This window comes from Ascaphus truei, chromosome 15 (genome assembly GCF_040206685.1).
Source record: "Ascaphus truei isolate aAscTru1 chromosome 15, aAscTru1.hap1, whole genome shotgun sequence".
Classification (NCBI taxonomy): Eukaryota; Metazoa; Chordata; class Amphibia; order Anura; family Ascaphidae; genus Ascaphus; species Ascaphus truei.
This window is the reverse complement of record NC_134497.1, coordinates 41,424,237-41,445,103: the sequence shown is the minus strand read 5'-3', so window position 1 is coordinate 41,445,103 and position 20,867 is coordinate 41,424,237. Positions and strand designations below refer to the sequence as shown.

The 20,867-nt window shown below is 43.9% G+C and overlaps 1 protein-coding gene across 5 annotated transcripts in view; it reads left to right on the top strand.

The window, feature by feature from the left end:
- Positions 1-17,592, top strand: part of LOC142466862 (uncharacterized) — a 112,668-nt gene extending 95,076 nt beyond the window's left edge. For 4 of the 5 annotated variants that reach the window (XM_075572395.1, XM_075572394.1, XM_075572392.1 and 1 more), the window contains 2 exons: positions 1,907-2,079; positions 14,887-17,592. In XM_075572395.1, the coding sequence (XP_075428510.1) occupies positions 15,281-17,260 (1,980 nt within the window). In that variant the 5' untranslated portion in view covers positions 1,907-2,079; positions 14,887-15,280 and the 3' untranslated portion in view covers positions 17,261-17,592. Of the gene's footprint in view, positions 1-1,906; positions 2,080-14,151; positions 14,198-14,886 lie in introns of all 5 variants that reach the window. The other variant, XM_075572396.1, reaches the window with a different exon arrangement.
- Positions 17,593-20,867: the final 3,275 nt, after the last annotated feature.

Below are 20,867 nucleotides of genomic sequence, written 5' to 3'. Positions count from 1 at the left end.
TTGATGGACGTGCGTCTTTTCAACCTCATCTACGATGTAACTATATCTGCCATGTTTGAGGTGGGCACTGCTTGACATGTGTTGCCTACGTCACCGCGGCTGTTGGGGGGGTAGGTGTTCGTTAACCTTGCCAGCGGGGGCTCTATGGTGCAGATAAACCCTAAAGCCTTGTGGTGGCTGGGGTTAGCGAGTCGGCAGGGCTCATTTGTGCGTGATTCCCTGGGCCCAGTATCGCTTAACGGCAGGGCCATTGGGCGCCCGGCTTGGTGGATCTTGCGGGCCATGGTTGGGGTGCCATCGGCCTTTACCCGGGGGGAGAGCACGCTGGCAGGATTGGCACTTACCAGGGTTTATTTGTGTAAATAAAGCCGTGGCCTTTGTACCTCCAGACCCTTTGCTGTGTATTTATTTATATGTGGGTTGGGGTAGGGAGGGAGAGCTTCTTCGCAGGCTCCAAGGTCATGTCTTTTCTTAGGATTGGTGCCCAAAATTGTACTCCATATTCAAGGTGTGGTCTTACTAATGCTTTGTAAAGGGGCATAATTATGTTTACTTCCCTTCCATCCATTGCCCGTTTGATGCAAATAAGATCTTGTTTGCCTTTGCAGCTACTGCATGACTTTGGGCACTATTGCTAAGCCTGCTGTCTACAAGCACTGCTAAATCCTTCTCCATCAAGGATTGATAGTGTGATGCCCTCCTTCTCTAAATCAGAGACATCAAGGTCATGCCTGTCTTTCTCAGAGGTGTGCTTGGCATGATACCTTTTCATACCGACTCCTTTAAACAGCATTTCTGTATTTAATCATATATGTTCATGGCCCTGCACTTCAGCATAATAGAAGTGGTGTAGTGGTCAGTGCAAGATGTTGAACTCCGAAAAATAAAAGATAATAAAATACACGGAATTAGTGCATGTTTTAGATAGACATAATTGGTCTTTAAGGTACAGAGGGGAGGGGAGGGGGGGTATTGGAGGCAAAGGGTGGAGAGCAAATGGTGATATTAAATACAAAATATTAGAAACATTAAAACATATGTTTCAATGACTCACATGGCCTAATGTGAGACCCCACCCTCAGAGAAGAATGAAATAAGTGGAATATTCATATATCCTCTATAATAAAGGAATACTAAAGAAGAGAAAACTCACACGGCCTTGTGTGAGCCTCTTCCCTCAGTGAATGATGTCATCAATCTGATAGGAATCAGTATCGTCTTCTCCCAATGGAGGCAATGCGTGAATAGCTCCTCTCCCAGGTGCCCATATACCAAGAAATGGGCAAAGCCTGGATTAGTAGCAATAAAGGTTTATTACATCAATAAAGTATAAAAAACTATATGGCACTCACACAAAATGAACAAACAGCCCAATGTCAGCCGTAGGTCTGTCCGGTAGACCCTTTCCATCCATTTGCACTCCCGCTAGCGCGTCCGACAGCGGGACCGGGAGGGAGGATCTTTCCGGAAGTCCGGCGGCTGCCTGGGTCCCTCACACAATGAGCTCCGGCAGGGAACTACGCGTTTCGCAAGTAATGCTTTGTCAGGAACCTGAGGAAACTTTCTGTTTCTGTTTAGTTCCACTGGAAAAATACTCACCTTTTGTGGCACTTTTGTCATCGTGTCGGGGACTTTTTAATTACAACAGTGGGGTTTTTTTTGTGGTTTTTTTTAAGTAATCAGAAAGTAGTCACTGGTGTGTCCTGTGGCTCCCATTCCTTTCGAACTGTGGGTACATACAAGTGAGCCATCGTATATACATTGGTCTCCATTAACTTCTGTTCACCTCACAAACTGTAGAGAAGAAAGAGAAGACAAGTCACATTAACAACTTGTATCTTTTTTTCAGCTCTTCCTTTATAAAATAGCTATTACTTTGAGACCTCACTAACTGTCCTAATTTTAGGTTTGTAAATTGTGCGAGAAACGAGGAAGAACAGAACCTTGTGGCGTTGCAGGACCACAGGAAAATCTACTACAGAACCTGCACAGACCTCCCCCCACACACAGAGCTCCTGGTCTGGTATGGAGATGAATATGGGAAAGAGCTTGGTATCAAGTGTGGTACACTGTGGAAAAGTACGTTATTCAGGAATATGTGTGTTGTGTGGTTTTTACATCTCTATTGTCTTATTACTGAAGTTAAATTGCAAGTAGTGATAGATCTGCATACACCATTACGGGTCAACTAGAACTTAATATCACTAAACCAAACTTAAGTCAAAGGACCGGATACATCAAGCTGCGGTAATCAAAAATGCTGTGTTACCGCCCATAAAAAAAGTGCCATATTTTATCGTGCAACGAATCAGCATTGCAGCGCCAAAAATAAAGTAGTTTTTATCGGACCCGTTAAAAGCATCGGATCGGATCAAAACCAGGCATAATACCGCATTTTAACGTTAAAAACTGTCATACATCAAGTTCCGATATTTATCGGAACAGGATGATTGGCAGAAATACCGCAAATATTATTTCACCTACTCCAGGCTGGCGATAGCCCTGTCTTTCCTACGTATATAATGGCCAATATACTGCCCATTATATACATAGGCAAGATAAGCTAAACCAACATGGAAAAGATGATAAAATAGTTGTTAAAATACATTACAGTACATGTTAACCCCTTAGTAGTCCATAGGTCAACAAGTCATCAGTTTCCATGACTAGCATGGTTAGTTCTTGATTTATCCCACCTTAGTGGCTAGTTAAGCTTGGTTCTTGGTTTGTCCCGCAGGCATAAACAAAACACTACGGCTCAGATACATCAAATTCTGTTAAAGTGGAGTTAATATCGCACCCGGGGAAATAATACACTAACGGGTGTTATAACCGCAATTTTAAGGTGGTATATATCAAGATTGTGGTAATAATTTACTGGGTGCGATATTTGGCCCAATCTAGCGATATGAGAATTAATGCGACCATTAATACTGTGTTACATACCTCATTGTGTTAATATTTCTATTATAGGCTTCTGTAATGTCTATTACAGAAACCTATGATCAAAATAACATTAACCCGTTTCATGCCTGTGATTACCAAGGTATACCACAGACACAAAAGGGGTTAATACTGTATTAAAAGAAAACATTACCTAACCCGGTTGACCCCATTAGTTATCAGTAAACATTGCCATTTTAGTCGTTAAGGTAATTAAGGGGTTAACCGCTCTCACCCCACACACCCTACGGGAAGACAAACCACCCTCCCCAGGGCAACTACCGCCATCACCCACGTCCCCTACCTCCGCCCCCCTTCTAAACTAATGCCCAATATCCCCATTAGACAAATGTGGTTTTTAACATTAACAAAAAATATCTACACGTTTAAAACAAAACAAAAAACTACATTTTACACATAAAACCATTGATCATCACTATGGATTACTAGGCCCTCACAATGGGGGGGGGGGGGGCAGATATCCACATTGGTGATAAATGCTAACCCAGTAGTAAATACATTAATAACCCCCCTTCATTACCTCAGTGGCTAACCACTGAGGTAATAACGGAAATTGGTGGATGTACCATGTGATGAATGCCCTTTTTTGGGTGCTGGGATGTCACCTTAAAGGGAAGCAATCACATTCCATGGTTTAGCATTGTTCTTGTAATTGTATTGTATTGTCCCGTGTGTGTGTGTGTGTGTGTGTGTGTGTGTGTGTGTGTGTGTGTGTGTGTGTGTGTGTGTGTGTGTGTGTGTGTGTGTGTGTGTGTGTGTGTGTGTGTGTGTGTGTGTGTGTGTGTGTGTGTGTGTGTGTGTGTGTGTGTGTGTGTGTGTGTGTGTGTAAACCCTATGATACTGTAGCAAATAAAAAGATCACTTGTGAGCACTTTCACATCTCTGAGACATGTCTGCAACCCTGCTTTTCACCTATATCACCTAGCATACAGTGCTTCCACTGCAGCAAGGGATTCTGGGAAATGACATGCAAATGAGTACACCGTGTCACCTTTTGCTTGAAAACCATTTTTACATGGAACACTTATACGCTAATGCTCGCTGTTAACACAGCTTTTAAGCATAGAATGGGATTATATGCAAAGCCAGAGAAACCATGTCTGTGAGTGATATTTTCATTCATATATTTTTATATAAAATCATCCTTTTTATTCTATTGAGATTTCTGTTTTTGAAAGTTGTTCCTTATGAATTATAATCCCTGTTTTTATATTATTTTACATTGTTTTGTTTTATATTTTATTGTTATGTTGTCTTCACACTGTTTTTTTATTTATTCATTTTTTACATCTGATGTGCTGTTTAAAATGTATTTTGAATTCAATCAGTTTGTACGTTCCATTCTTTCCCTTCCCTTCCTCTTTGCATTTATGTGCGTCTGTGCACACTGCATATCGGTTGCTCATTATGTTCAGCATTTACAGCGGCTACATACTGAATCCAAGCATATATAAACCCTATAAAGCCACCGTCAAACTATCACCCTGATGAAGTCACGTTGATGACGAAACGCGTTGGGACGTAGCGCACAAAGTGACATCATCATGTAGCGCAGATCTGCGGTCTGATCTCTCCCTGCATACAGATAATCGCGGATGTCGAGCTGTTTAAGACACACAGACCCGCTGCAGGATTGAGTGAGTTGCCCTCAAAGTCAATATGAGAATCGGAAGGCACACTCATTTACCAGTTTTATTCAACAGTTTACATCAGTCTAGCTTTTCAAGTGCCCAGCTGTGTGTTTTTGGATCAGGACCACCACCTGGTGACGATACCCCTTTAGAGATTTTCTCTTTTAGATTTCCCATCCCGATTTCTTGTTGGACTCTCATTTCCGCACTGATGCCAGGATTCCTCATCACCATCACGGAACATTGCGGGCCCAGATGAGAACCATCCCACAGAGATTATTTATCTCTCAATGCTCTATTTCTAGCTACACTTATGAGTGTGCTATTTTAGATAATAAATGTCAACACAGATTTATGCTATGTGGCACGCGCCTCCTTTTTCTCCTTTCTTTCTCTCTCTCATCCTCTCTCTTTCTCACCCCCTCTCTCGTTCTCTCACACCCCCTCTCTCGTTCTCTCACACCCTCGTTCTCTCACACCCTCGTTCTCTCACACCCTCGTTCTCTCACACCCTCGTTCTCTCACACCCTCGTTCTCTCACACCCTCTGTCTCTCACACCCTCTCTCTCACACCCTCTGTCTCTCACACCCTCTGTCTCTCACACCCTCTGTCTCTCACACCATCTGTCTCTCTCACACACCCTCTCTCTCTCTCACACCCTCTCTCTCTCACACCCTCTCTCTCTCACACCCTCTCTCTCTCACACCCTCTCTCTCTCACACCCTCTCTCTCTCACACCCTCTCTCTCTCACCCTCTCTCTATCTCACACCCTCTGTCTCTCTCTCACACCCTCTGTCTCTCTCTCACACCCTCTCTCTCTCACACCCTCTCTCTCTCACACCCTCTCTCTCTCTCACACCCTCTCTCTCTCACACCCTCTCTCTCTCACACCCTCTCTCTCTCACACCCTCTCTCTCTCACACCCTCTCTCTCTCACACCCTCTCTCTCTCACACCCTCTCTCTCACACCCTCTCTCTCTCACACCCTCTCTCTCACACACTCTCTCTCACACACTCTCTCTCTCTCACATGCTCTCTCTCACACCCTCTCTCTCACACACCCTCTCTCTCACCCTCTCTCTCACACCCTCTCTCACACCCTCTCTCTCACACCCTCTCTCTCTCACACCCTCTCTCTCACACCCTTTCTCTAACACCCTCTCTCTCTCACACCCTCTCCCTCACACCCTCTCTCTCTCCCTCTCTCTCTCACACCCTCTATCTCTCTCACACCCTCTCTCTCTCGCATACCCTCTCTCTCGCACACCCTCTCTCTCTCCCTATATATATATAGATATATATGTTTATATATATATCTATATATATATAGTGGTCGACAAATCACCCAAAAATCTAGTCATCGAACTAAAAAATCTACTCGCCACTTAACCCCGCCCCCAGCCCTGTTTTTATAAAAAGAAATTTAATAAATTCCTAGTAAGAACAACATTTGTATTTGACACAACAGTTTATTTATTGTATTACATTTATACTTTACTACAATTAGTCCTTGTTACATAATTACGTGTATTGGAGGGGAGGTGTTCCCTACCTGTCTTCTGGGTTAGGGGGGATTCCGATGTCTCCCGTGTGAAGCTCGAGAGTTAGATCTGGAAGAAAACAGTATAGGTTATTTCGGTGTAGGTATAGGGAAGTTAAGATATACAGTACAGGGTAAATAAGATATCCAGATCCAGAGTGTGAGAGAGGGTGGGTGACACAGAAAGAGAGAGAGAGTGGGTGCGACAGAGGGTGACAGAGACAGGGAGAGGGTGACAGAGACAGGGAGAGGGAGAGGGTGACAGAGACAGGGAGAGGGTGACAGAGACAGGGAGAGGATGACAGAGACAGACACACACACTCACAGACACACAAACATCACAGACACACACAAACATCACAGACACACACAAACATCACAGACACACAGACACACACACACACTCACAGACACACACACACACACACACACTCACAGACACACAGACACACACAGTCACAGACACACACACACTCACAGACTCACACACACTCACAGACTTTCACACACTCACACACACACACACACAGACTCGCACACACTCACATACTCACACACACTCACATACACACACACGCACACACACGCACAGACTCACACACACACACACAGACTCACACACACTCACACACACTCACAGACTCAGACACACACACACTCACAGACACACTCAAAGACACACACACACTCACAGACACACACACACTCACAGACACACACACTCACAGACACACACTCATAGATACAGACACACACTCACAGACACAGACACACACTCACAGACACACACTCACAGACAGACACACACTCACAAACACACACACACACACACTTACACACACACACACTCACAGATACACACACACTCACACACACTCACAGACACACACTCACAGACACAGACACACACTCACAGACACACACACAGTGACTCGGTGGGTTTTCATTGTGGGGGGGTGGGGAACCCACCTTTGCAGAAGTTCATCCAGCCGGGCGGGAGGTACGGTTGGTCGGGCAGCCGGTTCGGTAGGTCAGGCAGCCTGACGGGAGGTGTGTGAGGTCGGGAGGCTGTGCGGGAGGTCGGGCAGCCGTGCAGGAGGAGCGGGCGGGCCAGTGCCAGGCTCCAATGGTGGCTCGTGTTCCTCAGCTCCTTGACGCTGCGTGACGTCAAAAGCGTCATGTTGGCATGGCAATGCGGCGTCTGACGCCGCGCAGCCATTGCAGTTCGAGAAGGAGCCAAATAATGGCCTCATATAGCGCAAGCAGGGAAAATTGCATGCGCTGCTTGGGCCATGAGGAGGTCTCCACGGGGTCAAATCCTGTCGCTCGGGACGTGCGGGCGACCGGATTTGTCGAACACTGTGTGTGTATATATATATGTGTATATATAGTTATACGTTACCGTTCCAAGGATTGGTAAACAAGAGACAGCACTCAATGTTGAAAATCAAAGTGTATTAGTGAAAGCAAAAATACATCCAGAAACCCAACGTTTCGGTCCTACAGAATGGGACCTTCCTCAGGGGGATACAAAGGGGTATGTGTATATATATATATATCTCTATCTAAATAAATTGTCATTTATTTATTTTCAGACAAACACATGACAATCTCAGAATACACTTAATAATCACTTACTGGGATGGGGAAACGGAATAAATTGTCCATTGAACGAAAGATGAAGAAACAAAGTCTCTGGGTTACAATCCTTTTGGTTAGGGCGCAACTTGCCTGCCCGATATTTCCATCAAATATAAAAAGATCATTCTGGTTCGTTCTGAGATCCCTAGCCCTAACGAATTCCTGAAGTAGGGGTAAATCCTTGATTACGATGTTTTAACTCCTTGCAATCTGGAACCGCTGCCGCTGTTCTTGGACGGTATCTTGAAACACGCTTGAAGAAATCATGAATCACACTGGGACTGGGGCTGCAGGCATTTTTATAGGGTTATGGATCCTATAATTAACATCTGCACCCAATCCCAAGTTCATAGCATGGGCAGAAGGTGGTCTCTGTCTCTCTCTCTCTCTCTGTCTCTCTCTGTCTCTCTCTCTGTCTCTCTCTATGTCTCTTTTATTTTAGTATTGCCAAAGTGTGAGTAAGGCCTAGGACATAGTAAAATCAGCGTCGCTGAGGCGGGCTGAGCCGCGCTGAACAGATGCACAAAGCCCCTGCATCTGTAATCAGCGCGGCTATAGTTTCTCCCAACGCATGCGTGCTGATGCGTGCAGAGGCTGAGAAAATCAGAAGAGACAGGCAGGTTTGAAATTTTGCCGCTTGGGGGAGCGGAGGAGCGGTCACGTGACCGCTTCCATCCAATGGGGCTGCAGCCTTTTTTTTCCCTACTGTGTCGGTGGATAGCAGAGCCATCAGACCAGCACAGCACAGAGCCAGCACAGAGGTGTGTGTGTGTGTGTGTGTATGTGTGTGATGTATGTGTGTGATGTATGTGTGTGAATATATTTATCAAAGTTGCACAATGTTAATAAATAATTTATTCTCACAACATGTCTTTTTTTTTTTAATTTTTAACATATTATATAATATACACACACACACATATACACACACAGGTTCCCCAGTGACACACAAACACACAGACCACTTCAAAGTGACACACACACACACGCACTGACAGCTACCAAGTGACATACACACAGTGATACCCGCCTACCAAGCCCGCATTCTGTCTCCTCTGCCAGGACAGCAAAAAGCTCCTGGTAGAGCGAGCGGTAGCAAGCGAGAGCGAGCAGCAGCACAAAACTGTTTACTACTGTATGTCCCAGGCGTAATAGGGGATGGGGGACAATGATTACACAAATACTAGGGGGTAGTGTATAATGCTTATACAGTACATTAATTATTGGGTGTAGGGTATAATGATTGCAGGGTATATGGGTAATATTTACACACAGGGATGTGGGGGTTAGCGGTGCTGACATAGTGTGCAGCCAGCTCTGCTCTGGCCTCATCTTCTCACAGGAGGATCGCCATTCTTTGGTTCTCTTCTATATCACTAACGTTCTGGATAAGAGCTGTGAGTTTCTCTAGGTGGGCATTCCTCACTTCAGAGTATTGTAGGCAATTCCGTAGGAAGTGTGTTTCATCTTCTATATCTCCTAGTTCACATCGCTGACACCGTCATCTCCTGGGGCTTCCAGTTTTGTCTGTGTCTGCCTGTTTCTATTTCTAGGCTATGGGCACTCATTCTGTACTGGCCCAAGGTATGCCTCTGCTTTGGGGTATTAGGTAGGGTGCCAGAGTGTATTCTCTCGGTATGCTGTGGCTGGTCTCCAGTTTCTTTTAGCGCTGTATATAATTTTTCCACGTAGTCACGTACTGCTTCTACATTTCGCTGGCGATTGAGTTGATTTGTTTTTTCGGAAGGCTGTTGATCTGTGTGGGGTTTTGTTTTTGGAGTGAAAGGATAAGTTGTTTGATGGCACAGGGTTTAGTGAGGAGGTCCTGGCTTTTCATTGCTCTGTAGCAGCAAGACTGTGGGTGGCTGTTTAGGTGGGCCCAGAATGTCAGTGCTCTCTTCTGTACAGTGAGCAGTAGAGGAAAGCGGCCCAGTTCAGCCCGGCATGCATTGTTTGATGTGCTCCTGTGTACAGTAGAGGCAGCGATTATTCTAACAAAAACCAGTGGCAATTCCCCAAAAGACCCAGGTACACCCAGGTACATTCTGAATACATGCCTTAAACTTTCCTTAAACTAGCCCCAGCATTTCTGCATTGATTAATGGCCTATCAGATTAACAGTGGGGGTCCCTGGCAGTCCCATTCAAACTGAATTGGACTGCCAGGGATCCCTGCTGTGTTAATCATATGGGTCGTTAGTCAATGCAGAAATGCCTTAAACATGCCTCAAACTAGCCCAGAACATACCCAGCACATACCCTGAATGTAACCCAGCTAGTTTAAAGCAAATGTTAGAATAATCGTTGCCTCTACTGTACTTGGAGAAGGTGTTTGCAGAATTCCAGATGCAGTATTTGTTGGGCTGGCATCCCATTTTGTGGAGTCTGGGTATGTCATAGGGCCCCACACCTCGCTGCCCTACAGACGGATGGGTGTGATGATGCTGTTGAATATTTCCATCCAGATTGGTGGTTTGAGGTGGTACATCTGTTTCCTTATTGTATAGAATGCTCTGTGGGCCTTCTCCATCAGTGTATTTATGGCCAGGTTGAATTTCCCTGGTGAGCTGATTGTTAGACCTAGGTATGTGTAGCTCGTTGTCTGTTCCAGTGCATTGTCATTCAGTGTGAATTGTGATATGGTTGGATGTTTTTTAGATTTTTTTCTGGAATACCATTATTCTGGTTTTTTCTTGGTTCACAGAGAGTGCCCGGCTGAATTTTTCTAGTATTGCCAGTTTCTGTTGGAGGCCTTGTTCTGTTGGAGACAGCAAGAGCAGGTCGTCTGTGTATAGTAGAGATTTAATCTCTATTACAGCCAAGTTGAGCCCAGGTGCTGAGGAGGATTCTAGGGCTGCTGCAAGCTCATTGATATAAATGTTCAAAAGTGTGGGACTCAGGCTGCAGCCCTGTCTAACTCCACGGCCTTGATGGAAGAAGTCTGTCCTATTGTTATTAACTTTCATGCAGCATTTGTTTTCAGAGTACATACTTTTGATCGTGTCATATGTTCTCCTCCCTATTCCGCTCACTAATATTGTCAGCAATAGACCTGGATGCCAGATGGAGTCGAAGGCCTTTTTGAAGTCCACAAAGCAAGCAAAGCTTTTGCCCATATTGGTGTTGTTGACGTGTTTATTGATCATGCTGTGTAGGGTATAGATGTGATCCGTAGTGCAGTGATTTGGGAGGAAGCCTGTCTGGCTCTTACACAGTACACTCTGCTCTGTAATGAAGGTGATGATTCTGCTGTTCAAGATGTTGTTGAACAGTTTCGTTAGGGTGCTGCTGATACAGATGCCTTTGTACTTAGATGAGTCTAGCCTGTCTCCTTTCTTGTGGATAGGGGTTATCAGTCCTTTGTTCCACAGTTCAGGGAAGTAGCCAGTAGTGAGGACCAGGTTGAACATTTTCAGTTGAGCTTCCTGTAAAGATAGGCTGCTGTACTTCAGCATCTCATTTAGAATGCCATCTGGTCCACTGGCTTTATTGGTTTTTATTAGTTTTATTTTTTCTTTTATTTCCTGGATTGTGATTGGTATGTCCAGGGGGTTTTGGTTATCTTTTATAATGTTCTCAAGTGATGTTTATTTGGTGAGGATTTGTTTTTGTTCTTGCGTCAGGTTTTCTTCTGAGATTTCTTAGTAAAGGTCCTCAAAGTAGTTTTTCCAGATGTTGCCATTCTGAATGGCCAGGTGTCTGTTATTCTGCTTTGTATCCAGATATTTCCAGGTTTGCCAGAAAGTATTTTCATCCAATGCTTCTTCAATTCTTTCTATTTTTTTGGCAATGTGGTTTTGTTTTTTTCTTCCTTAGGTTGTGCCTGTAGTGTTTCAGGTGTTGTTGGCATCTTATTCGCAATTCTGTATTGTTTGGGTCTCTGTGTTTTTGGTTTGATATTGTTCACAGGCTTTTTCTAAGGGTGTTGCATTCCTTATCAAACCATTTTTCTTTGAATTTGGTGTTTGTTGTTGTCTATTAGGGCTGTTTTTTTCGGGTTTGATTTCCTTGCTGTTAGATGGAATATTTTGTTGAGTTTTCTTACTGCCAGGTTTACTCCTTGTTTGTTCTGCTCGTAGATTGTGTTCTGGAAGCTTTGGAGTAGGTTTCCGAATTCTGAGCTGTTGATTGTTTCTGTGTATGTTGCGAGGCTCTGTTTTGTCCATGTGTATGTGCCTTTCAGGCTATGAAGGTTGGAGATGGGTTTTTGTGTTGTGCTTGGTTGGTCTGGTCTCTTAATAAAGCGCAGGGTTTGATTGTTGTCAGATAGGGGTGATGCTGGTGTGACTATGAAAGCACTGATGGCTTGTGGCTCAATATCAGTGATTGTGTAATCTACTATGCTGCTGCCCAGCACAGAGCTGTATCTGTATCTACCCAAAGAGTCTCCCCTTGTCCGTCCATTGATAATGTACAGTCCAGACCGCGACACAGGTTTAGGAGCTCTTGACCATTCTTGTTTATTACGTTGTCGTAGCTGGTTCTTAGGCGTGTCACAGAGCTATGACAACAAGTGTCATTTCCAAAGATGTAATTATTTCCAACTGTAGATATGTAGTCCTGTTCTCTGCCTGTTCTGGCGTTGAGGTCTCCACATATCAGCACTTTACCCAGGGTCTGAAAGTGGATTGCCTCTGTCTGCAGGATCTCGAAGATGTCTGGATTGTAGTCGGAGGGGGGGAAGTATGCTGCACATATTTATGTGTCATATTGATGGGTGAACATGGAGCCTTTTATTTGTAGCCACATGTGGGTATCCTCTCTTCATTGGGTTTATTTGGCTGTTAAGCTCCTCCTTGTACCATATTATGATTCCTCCTGATTGGCGGCCTCGTTTCACGCCTTTGTGTTTTTGGGCTGGCACTAGGAGCTGCCTATGACCCATAGGTATGAGAGACATTTCCACCGATTGGATCCATGTTTCGTGGAGGATAAAAATGTCTACGTTCGTCAAATTGTTTATGAAGTCTGGAACTTGTGGGTCATTGGAGGTGCAGGGGGAGGGTCATTGGAGGTGCAGGGGGACGGTCATTGGAGGTGCAGGGGGGGTCATGGGGGTCATTGGAGGTGCAAGGGGGGTCATTGGAGGTGCAGGGGAGGGTCATTGGAGGTGCAGTGGGGGGGAAATTGTAGGTGCAGGGGAGGGTCATTGGAGGTGCAGGGGAGGGTCATTGGAGGTGCAGGGGGAGGGTCATTGGAGGTGCAGGAGAGAGAGATGTGTGATGCAGGGGGGGAAAGTGATGTGAGGTGCAGGGGGGAGAGTGATGTGAGGTGCAGGGGGGAGAGGGATGTGAAGTGCAGGGGGTTATTGTGTGTTTGATGTGGAGGGGGATTATTATGTGTGGGTGATGGGGAGAGATGGGGGTATGAGAGATATATGGGGGAGTATCGCAAAGGTTGATAGTGAGGGGTTCTGGGGGATATATGAGGATGATGATGAAGGGTGCTGGTGGAGATATGAGGAGAAGGATGATGATGAGGAGTGCTGGGAGAGATATATGAGGATGATGATGATGAGGGGTGCTGGGGGAGATATATGAGGAGGATGATGATGATGATGAGAGGTGCTGGAGGAGAGATGATGATGATGATGATGATCATGATTTTACCTGTGTGAACCAAATTTTTTTTCCTTGGAGCAGTTTGGCCCTTCTCACTTTACGAGTTGTGCAGACATGGGTTAGAATATCCAGAGCTCTCTGTGTTGTGGGGCTGTGGATCATGCTTACATGTTTGCCTGGGAATAGTCGCTCATTGTTTAGGTATCTTCCATTTGAGTCGAGGAGTATTATTATGTCCGTGTTGTTGTGTCTGGTGTCTGTTCTATTTTTTGTGCTGTGCTCCCTGTTGCGTTCCAGGTGTGCATTGTTGTGGGTTGTTTTGGGGAGAGTAGCCTTTATTGTTGAGCCAGTGGTTGGCGTTGTCTGTCTTTGTTCTTGCTGTTTCTATGTCTGAGCTGGGGGTTTGCTCTGTGCTGTGTGTTACTGACTCCTGTCTTTGCTGGTTTTCAGTGATTGTGGGCTGGTTGTCAGTATCTTGGGAAGCTTATGTTAAGGAGTTTTTTTTTTGCGTGGGTGGTACAATGCGAGTCTCTGGGTTTTCTTTCATATTGGTTGATACTGTCATTTTATGTTTCTCTAAGCGTTTTTTCAGTTTGTCTCTGATCTGCTTATTGTCTTATTGCAGGGTTATATTAATAGTTTTTTGTTCTTGCATCTTTGCCATGTGTATTTATTTTTTATTCTACTAATTTCTTCCCTTAGCTAATCTTGTATATTTGCCATGTCTTCGTTTTTTATTTGATTAATTTCTTCTTTTAGTTGATCAGTACTCATCTCTTGAGATTGTTTACTTAACATGTCTTCTTTGAATAGTGTGAAGTCCCTCTCTAGCTGGGACACGCTCTCTGTGATAATGCTGGTAGGTGCATCTCTCTCTCTCTCTCTCTCTCTCTCTCATCAGTAACACAAGTACAGACTCCTTGTTTCCTTAAAAATATTTTTTTTTTAAACCTTTAAACAATTGTATTAAAAAATTAACAAAGTTCTGGAATTCACTGGATAATATTGATATAGTTTAATTAAGTCTGAATAACATCTGTGATGTCAAATACAATAATGGGGCATTTGGTTCCTGATTTAACAATGGAAATTTAGCAGAAAGTTGGGTCATCCTATAACTATTAGAGACCTGGTACATGGTGCGGTAACGGGAACTTCCGGTGACTGATATGTGAGCTTCTAGGGAGATATGTATTCTATTCGTTGTACAAACAGTTTTTAATTATACCTTCACAACTGAAACTATCGACTTACTATTGATCAAAGGATTTGAAAATACAATATGTCTGCCACTTTAATTGGTGTTTTGCAGCTTGTGAGATTTCCTTTTTAATTGTTAAATATTATGATCCACTTTAAATGAATGATCCACTACATCTATTCTCCCGGCTTTAATGCTGCACATGTTGTGCTAAACCCTTCATTTTTACAATGTAAATCTACAGTTAACTTTTATCCTCAACTTTTTGTGATATGCCAACTTACCTCTTCTTCATAGCCTTTTGTAAGACAGTTTGTGTAACGTTGACTTTTTTTTGTCTCGTCTAGTACAAAGTCAAGCACCAATAAACTACCCATGCCAGTACTGCAAGGTTGCTTTTAGCAGTCAGGATTACCTCCTCAAACATTTGAAGTTCAAACACCAAAATGACTATATGGAAAAGATGAGGACAGAACAATCTTGCAACAATCCAATAAATATGACAGAAAATGCATCTTTCAACCAGTCAAGGCAATTAATAAACAATGTAACTGCTTCTCATTCCAAAATATATATACAGTATTCGCAGCGGCCACAGGAAAAGATCTTGGAGAAAGTGGGAAGAGTCTGACTTGGTTATCAGACCAGAACCTACAGAAGAGGACACACACAGGGGAGAGACCGCATGTATGTGGGGAATGTGGGAAGGGATTTAGTGTGTCATCCCACCTGAACACGCACATGAGGACAAACACAGGGGAGAGACTACATGTATGTGGGAAGGAATTTAGTGTGTCATCCCACGTGAACACACACATGAGGACACACACAGGGGAGAGACCGCATGTATGTGGGGAATGTGGGAAGGGATTTAGTTACATATGCAGACTGAACACGCACATGAGGAAACACACAGTGGAGAGACCGCATGTATGTGGGGAATGTGGGAAGAGATTTAATGTGTCATCCCACCTGAACACCCATATGAGGACACACATAGGGGAGAGACCACATGTATGTGGGGAATGTGGGAAGGGATTTATTTACATATGCAGACTGAACACACACATGAGGAAACACACAGGGGAGAGACCGCATGTATGTGGGGAATGTGGGAAGAGATTTAGTATGTCATCCTACCTGACCACCCACATGAGGACACACACAGGGGAGAGACCGCATGTATGTGGGGAATGTGGGAAGAGATTTAGTGTGTCATCCCACCTGAACACACACAAGAGGACACACACAGGGGAGAGACCACATGTATGTGGGCAATGTGGGAAGGGATATAGTGACGTATCCAACCTGATCAGACACATGAGGACACACACAGGGGACAGACCACATGTATGTGGGGAATGTGGGAAGGGATTTAGTGTGTCATCCCACCTGAACACACACATGAGGACACACACAGGGGAGAGACCGCATGTATGTGGGGAATGTGGTAATGGATTTAGTGACTTATCCAACCTGAACACACACATGCGGACACACACAAAGGAGAGACCGCATGTATGTGGGGAATGTGGGAAGGGATTTAGTGACGTATCCAGCCTGAACATACACATGAGGACACACACAGGGGAGGGACTACATGTATGTGGGGAATGTGGGAAGGGATTTAGTTACATATCTAGACTGAACGCACACATGAGGAAACACACAGGGGAGAGACCACATGTATGTGGGGAATGTGGAAAGGGATTTAGTGTGTCATCCCACTTGAACACACACATGAGGACACACACAGGGGAGAGACCGCATGTATGTGGGAAATGTGGGAAGGGATTTAATGACTTATCCAATCTGGACACACACATGAGGACACATACAAGGCAGAGACTGCATGTATGTGGGGAATGTGGGAAGGGATTTAGTGACGTATCCAGCCTGAACATACACATGAGGACACACACAGGGGAGAGACCACATGTATGTGGGGAATGTGGGAAGGGATTTAGTTATATATCTAGACTGAACGCACACATGAGGAAACACACAGGGGAGAGACCGCATGTATGTGGGGAATGTGGAAAGGGATTTAGTGACTTATCCAACCTGAACTCACACATGAGGACACACACAGGGGAGAGACCACATGTATGTGGGGAATGTGGGAAGGGATTTAGTGTGTCATCCCAAATGAACTCACACATGAGGACACACACAGGGGAGAGACCGCATGTATGTGGGGAATGTGGGAAGAGATTTAGTGCCTTATCCAGCCTGAGGACACACAAGAGGACACACACAGGGGAGAGACCGCATGTATGTGGGGAATGTGGGAAGGGATTTATTATGTCATCCCACCTGAACACACACATGAGGACACACACAGGGGAGAGACCGCATGTATGTGGGGAATGTGGGAAGGGATTTTGTGACGTATCCAGCCTGAACACACACAAGAGGATACACACAGGGGAGAGACCGCATGTATGTGGGGAATGTGGTAAGGGATTTAGTGTGTTATCCAGCCTGAACACACACAAGAGGATACACACAGGGGAGAGACCACATGTATGTGGGGAATGTGGGAAGGGATTTAGTGACTTATCCAACCTGAAGACACACAAGAGAACACACACAGGGGAGAGACCGCATGTATGTGGGGAATGTGGGAAGGGATTTAGTCAGTTATCCAGCCTGAATACACACAAAAGGACACACAGGGGAGAGACTGCATGTATGTGGGGAATGTGGGAAGGGATTTAGTGCAATCCTGCCTGATCAAACACCAGAGGGGACACACAGGTGAGATACCTATCTCTTAAGCAAGGCATGATTAGGGATAACCAGCGACTAAGACGCTCACAAATAAGTGCACATTTGTATCTGTGTTACGTTAAATCACAATGAAAAGTGATTTTAATTTACTGTATAGTGCATAAAACGAGCATTTTAAAAGGGTCAAAAATGATAACTCTTTAAATGTAGGTAATTTGTATCATTCTTATTGTAGTTTTATTTAAAGAAAAAGGTTCCTAATAATGTTTTATATTTCCATGCTTTTGGTTCTAATAAAATGTGCGTTCCCCATTATGCTGAAGCTGTCTGTCGGCTCACTTTGCCGTGAATCTGAATAGTTTCGCTGTGACCAATTGGCTGCCGACATTAGGCTGCAGACGGACCCTCCGCCACCAGCCGCTTCTAATGTAAGTTTTATTACTGTTTTGGGTATGGGGTTAATTTAAGGGGGTTTCGGGTAGGGGTTTTAGGGTGAGGGTTTGTGGTCGGGTTTTTTAGTGTAATGGTTTAAGGTAGGGGGTTTTAGGGTAAGAGGGATCTTAGGATATAGTTGTTTTAGGTTAGGGATTTTAGGTACTTACCTTAGTGGCGAAGTAGCTGGCGGTTGGGTGAGTCTCGGCGAAACGGCTGCGACCAAATATCCTAGAGTGTCCTGTGAACACTGAGGTAGAGGACAGAGACACAGACTAATGTCCCCAGTCAGGGACAATAATGCAGCCGCCTTTACATACTGTATGTCCTGTTCCTTTACATACTGTATCTCTAGAGAGCAGCAAGGGCTGACCATCTATTTCATATTCATATTTCTATATCATAGGTTACACTTTGAAATGAAAATGCACCTGAGGGGGTTAAGTGGCCCTTTATTAACGACCATATACATATGCAGTAATGATGTAACAAGTGGTCCCACCTCACACAGGGAGCTTTCCCACTGATGGTTACACTTGCACACCTCTATGGCAGAGATTCCTGTTACACATGCGCTGGCGTTACCTCCCCACAAGCACATTGCCAGGCTGAGGGAGGTGTTCATATGGGAATCTGAGGCCAAAATCTATGGTCAGAGTTCAGGAGGCACACCCAACTTTATTTTGTTTTTTTTACCTCTAACCCAGAATGAAAAGCACTTAGCTGAGGTGGACACAGGATTGTGGAGGCATTACACTGTAGAAACCCCTCATTCACCTCTGGGTTTTGATTTGGGTTAGTTCTGTTTTACGGAAAAGTGAGCTTTGTGTTACCAGGCAGATTTGGGACAAGTGTCAGGTGATTGGCTGAGGAGCAAGAGGGGGGCAGAGTGCTGTGATTGGACAGACTGGAGGGGGGGGGCATGGCTATGGAGTTTATGTGGGAAAATGAAAGGTACGGTATATTTAGACAAAGCAGATAGGGAATTTACCTGAGGTTAGGGAACATTGGCTGACCCACTTCCCTCCCTATATGTTATAATTATAACGTTTGTGTGGTTTGTGTGTCTGTGTGTGTATAATATATATTTATATATATATACAGACAAAAAAAAAGACTGCGCCCCTCAGGTGCTATAATCTAACACTTAATTGCTAATAATCCTTTAACTATTCTGACGTCAGCAGTAATTGAATAGCAGAAAGATATATGTTATCATATGATAACTAAATGCATACACACCAATAAAAGTACTATTAAAATGCAAAAAAAATGTATTACATATATGCAATCATATAGCTAAATATTGTGAGCTAGTAACTAACCATGCTAAAACAAATAAGAAAAAAATATTTATAAAATGAATGTGTTGCGACCAATTATGAAAATATTAAAAACCCACGAAAAAAAAGTCCTGTATTGTAGAAAAATAAAAATAAAAGGTCCGTGGATTAGGATCCGGCTGCTCTCTGCAAGGAACCAACGACCTCCCAGTAATCTGTGAACAACAAGAAAAGAAAGCGTCCGATCCTACTGTAATATGAAAAATACACTTTTAATAAAAAATGGTAGGTCTAACAAATTTAAACTCACAAACGAATGAAAAGTAAAAGCATGTAATGAGTATACTCATTCGCCAACCGCACGATGATGTAGCTCCGCTTGCACGCCCCTCTCTCCTTCTGTGAAGTCCCAGCTTCTCTGAGCCACTGTCCAGCAGGGGTCCAGGAACTGTACAACCTCTCCCGATGTAACCCGGAAGTCCACCACTCTCACAGCAGCATCCGGATGGGAGGTAATGACAATATGACCCCGCATAGGTAGATGTGGGCACCAATGGTAGACAAATGTCTTTAAAGCGTTCGTGGAGTCTCAGCAGTTAGGCGCAGGGTATAAACAATCTCAGTAGCTCACAAATTCTTCCCTCTAACGGTGATTTCATCAGGGGATATATGATAAGGATATACAGGACCGAAACGTTGGATTTATATGTGCCTGCTTTTTTTCAATACACTTTTGCAATATACCTTGAGTGTGTGTGTGTGTGTGTGTGTGTGTGTGTGTGTGTGTGTGTGTGTGTGTGTGTGTGTGTGTGTGTGTGTGTGTGTGTGTGTGCCAGGAGAAATAAGAAAATCACTTAGGTATACAAAAATATAAAACAAGTTTATTAAATAACATGACACAAAAATAATACAAAATTAAAACAATCTCATAATCCTCATGTATGACAAACTCTGTCTGAATGCAATAGAATCCTGACTAGTAAATGCCAGAACAAAAGGTGTAATATGTAAAGACACTATACCAACAGGTGGTAAAGGCAAAAATAATGCCTCCCACCTGGATGACCGGCCGGTCAAACAATCTAGACACTGTCAAAATGGTACAAAGAAACCAAAGATCCTGCACTAACTAAAGATCTGACACATGTGGTCAGATACTAGGGGTAAGATGCAATAAACAACTCATATAATGTAATAGGAGAGGAATAAACTCTGCAGGGATAAGGTGGTGGGAAAATAATAATGGTAAAGGTATATTAATGGTGAAAACACACACTAAGGACCCAAAAACAACACAATGCGGAACTATTAATAGGTGGCACTCAGATATGAAACAGGCAAAGGTAACAGCTAAAGATAACATAGCTGTGTGCTCCAAAGACAAGCCTTGAAGAGTATAAGTATTAGCAGCAGAGTAAGGCAGTCCTCCATCAGCCTGAGCACAACAGTCCCGCATGTGTGGTAAATCACACAATCCACCGCCAGTAGCAGAGTCAATCCCGGAAGTGCAGGAAGCCACACATGGAGAGAGTAGGAGAGGACAAACAGGACAGGTTTCATGTTATATCTGATTTAGGTTCATTCACAGTACACTGGTCAGTAGCAGGCTGTTTTTTGTTGTACGTATATATATATACTAGCTGAGACACCCGGCGTTGCCCGGGATGTGAACCCTGAATAATTATGTGTAACTGTTGTATTATAATGTGTATTGCAAACTTGCAATTGCATGTGAAGGTTATGTAATTTTTTTCCAAAGTGTATTTTGAAGGTAAGAACAGTATAAAACTCATGTATTTGAGGCCAATTGTGCAAAGTGTATGTTACTTGTTACGGTTGTTAAGTTATCAAAATGCGAAGTTGTTTTTGATGTAAACGTA